General features: G+C 37.3%; 1 protein-coding gene across 1 annotated transcript; it reads left to right on the top strand.

Moving 5' to 3' along the window:
- Positions 1-1,277: 1,277 nt before the first annotated feature.
- On the top strand, positions 1,278-2,715 carry LOC128735015 (zinc finger protein 277). The gene has a single exon (XM_053829466.1). It carries the CDS (start codon positions 1,324-1,326, stop codon positions 2,638-2,640), a length of 1,317 nt encoding a protein of 438 aa, XP_053685441.1. The 5' UTR covers positions 1,278-1,323; the 3' UTR covers positions 2,641-2,715.
- The last annotated feature ends 292 nt before the right edge of the window (positions 2,716-3,007 follow it).

Here is a 3,007-nt window from a genome sequence, read left to right as displayed (position 1 = left end):
TTTTGCCAAAATAGCATTTAAGTAGCATTTAAGGCAACTTAAATGCTTATCGGCTAGCATTTAAATTGCATTGGAAATGCTTATTGGTTACCTGGGTGTCGTATAAAAAAAACAGAAGGTCAAATTTCGATAACGGAATTAGCACCCAGGCTTTGTTCTGTTCTAGACGGTCGTACAAGTAGTCGTTTTTTGCTTTTGACAGATAAAATGCCAAATTGTGTCATCATCGCTTTTTCATTATTGGAACCAATCGAGCAAAGTATTGTGCTTCCTGAGAAAATATTTCGTTTCTCAGCTTTATATAGTTGTGCGCAAAGATAAATCATGTATTATTGACAGTGTAAGCACGTGTAAGTTTTCTATGTTTATGCTCTTATAGACCAAATCAAGGTGACGTCATCTGGCAAATACTGGCGCCCTTGTTTACAAACAGACCGCAGAGGCCAAAAAAGTTTCAGCCGTTTAAACGGCAAGTTTGTTATTTAAACCGAGTTTAAACAGCATTAGGACTACATTTAAAAGCCATTATGCCTGTAAAATGTTAAAACACACGCTACATTCGCTATAAACGGAAAGGAAAGTTTTCTAAAATGTAAATAAGGGCGCCAGTATCTGTCAATTGACGGTATGATGATTTGGTCTATAGATCATTTTGCGTAGAGTGACTATATACAGAGTGGCGACAAGTCATCCCAAATGTATGCAATGCGGTTTTTCCAAGATTTTTCTTTCTCTTTCCTGCATACGCGTTGGATAGGTCATCTGCTCGATTGGAATGATACTGACAGATAATTATCATTCCAATTTTGACATTGTCGCCACTCTGTATATAGTCACTCTAATTTTGCGATGACGTTATTTTGCCGTCAAATGACACCACTTGGTGGTTTGTTTACATGTTTTTGTCAAATCCAGCGGGTTCGATTTGAAATTTCGTGAAGGATTACTGCAACAGGTGCTATAAAATGCATGTAAGGTGCTTTCTCTAAAATAAAAACTATAATTTTTTATTAATATCTGCCGGACAAAGATAGAAAACTCAATTCAAACTTTAACACCATGTGAACAAACCACCAAGTGCTGTCAAAAAAGTGTGGTTAGGATTTTCAAACCAGAAAATTCGAGTAGCCGGAAAACTGCTCGATTTTTTCGGTTTTCGAGCAGTTCCAGACATTTTTTTAGAAAATATGGCATCTCTGCCGAAACTCCAATATTGACATTTGTGAATATTTCTTTTTTGTGTTTTGCGAAAATTTTTGGTGAATACTTAATAATTTTGCTTATCTCTGAAGCAGAACTAACATTATTGTTACATTAGTTGATATGGCAATTCCTTTGTGTAGTACGTTGGAATCTACAGTTATTGGGCCACTCAACTTTAAAGAGGAAATTGATGACCCTCCAACCCGTTTGATGGACTATTCAAGGGTGTCTTGCATGCTTTGCGATAATATATACGATTTCAATATCGGAGACTCTAAAGACCAGTATCTAGCACACCTTTACTTGATACATCGGTTGGTGATCGCGGATGTGGAAGAAATAGGCTGTTTGCCTAGTTACAGCGTATTCTGGAAAGAAAAGTTTCAAAAACGCTCCTTGGAAGAATTCTGTTCGGCTATGCTAATGAATCAACTTCCTGATGGTACTCCTGCATGTAACGAAAAGTACTTTCTACTAAGCAACATTGAGCCACTCGACTACGAGCTTAGGGAGAAATTGAAGCGTGATGTTATGAAACTAGTTTTGGAGCGGCACCAATTTGAGCGTACAAATCGAAGCTTTAATCGTAAATGTTTATATTGCAAAGAAACTGATATGAAAACAAGAGTTGCATATATAGAGCATCTATACACGAAACATTTTCTTCAGTTAGGTAAAGCGGAAAATTTGGTCTTCGTTGATGAGTTAGTGGAAAACGTGCAAGATAAGATGGATCAGCTAGTATGCCTTTTCTGTGAAAAAGTGTTCAAAGACAGACCGACCCTAAAGGAACATATGCGTAAAAAAGGCCATAAACGAATTAATCCATATAATAAGGCTTACGATCGGTTTTTCCTAGTAAACTATCGAAACGATCGACTTAAAAAGCAACCAGAGGTCATAGAAAAACTTTCTACGAAACCATGTGAACGAGAACATTCGCCTTTTGAATTAGAGGGATCAGATTCGGACTGGTCAGACTGGTACGGCGAAGAACAACAAGCAACCTGCCTGTTCTGTTCAATTGCAACGTCAAAAGTCGAAGATTTGAAAATGCACATGAAACAAACTCACTGCTTCGATTTCGATTCTTTGGTTGCGGGCTTAAATTTTTATCAACGAGTCAAAATAGTGAACTATATTCGCAGACAAATGCACATTTTACGGTGCGTTATCTGTCATGAAGAATTCATCAGTAAAGAACAACTACAGGACCATCTGGTGCAACAACTGCATTATGGCATTGGAGAGCAACGGTACTGGGATCAACCTGAATTTTTTTTCCCAACCTTCGAAGATGACCAATTTTTATGTCATTTGGAAGATGACAGTCCCGATCAATCAGACGACAGCTCGATAGTTATTTCGGAAAAGATCTCTGCAAATGTCAGTGCTGAAGCAGAATCATTATCGTTGGATAATTTTAAGCTAGCATAGAATCAAAGGATTTACCTACTAACGAAGAATATTTTGTAATTATCAAATGTAAATTAAAGCTATTTAAGTTTTAAACATTGTTTACCACTGGGTTACTTATGCATTAGAGACTTAATCCTTCGTTAAATTGGTTTTCTCGTTAGAAGCTTCAACTTCAACTAATCTATCCCCTAGTCTTGTGCTCAGAGCTTCTGACAAGCTTCTACCGAATGATTCAATATACAACGGACTGATAGATGAAAGCAATGAATATGGTGTCTCATACCGCACACTGTTAGAATTCTCTTGGTTGGTAGAGTCAAACTTATCTCCAACGATTTGCAGTCCTTCGCGATTGAGTCTGATACAAATCGTAGTATTTTCCAGG

This window comes from Sabethes cyaneus, chromosome 2 (genome assembly GCF_943734655.1).
Source record: "Sabethes cyaneus chromosome 2, idSabCyanKW18_F2, whole genome shotgun sequence".
Lineage (NCBI taxonomy): Eukaryota > Metazoa > Arthropoda > Insecta > Diptera > Culicidae > Sabethes > Sabethes cyaneus.
Note: the sequence above shows the minus strand (reverse complement) of the source record. Positions and strands in the feature narration are given on the sequence as shown.

Bases quoted from the DNA above. Each gene is read 5' to 3' on its own strand.
- LOC128735015 (XM_053829466.1), top strand. From the start codon at position 1,324: ATGGCAATTCCTTTGTGTAGTACGTTGGAATCTACAGTTATTGGGCCA.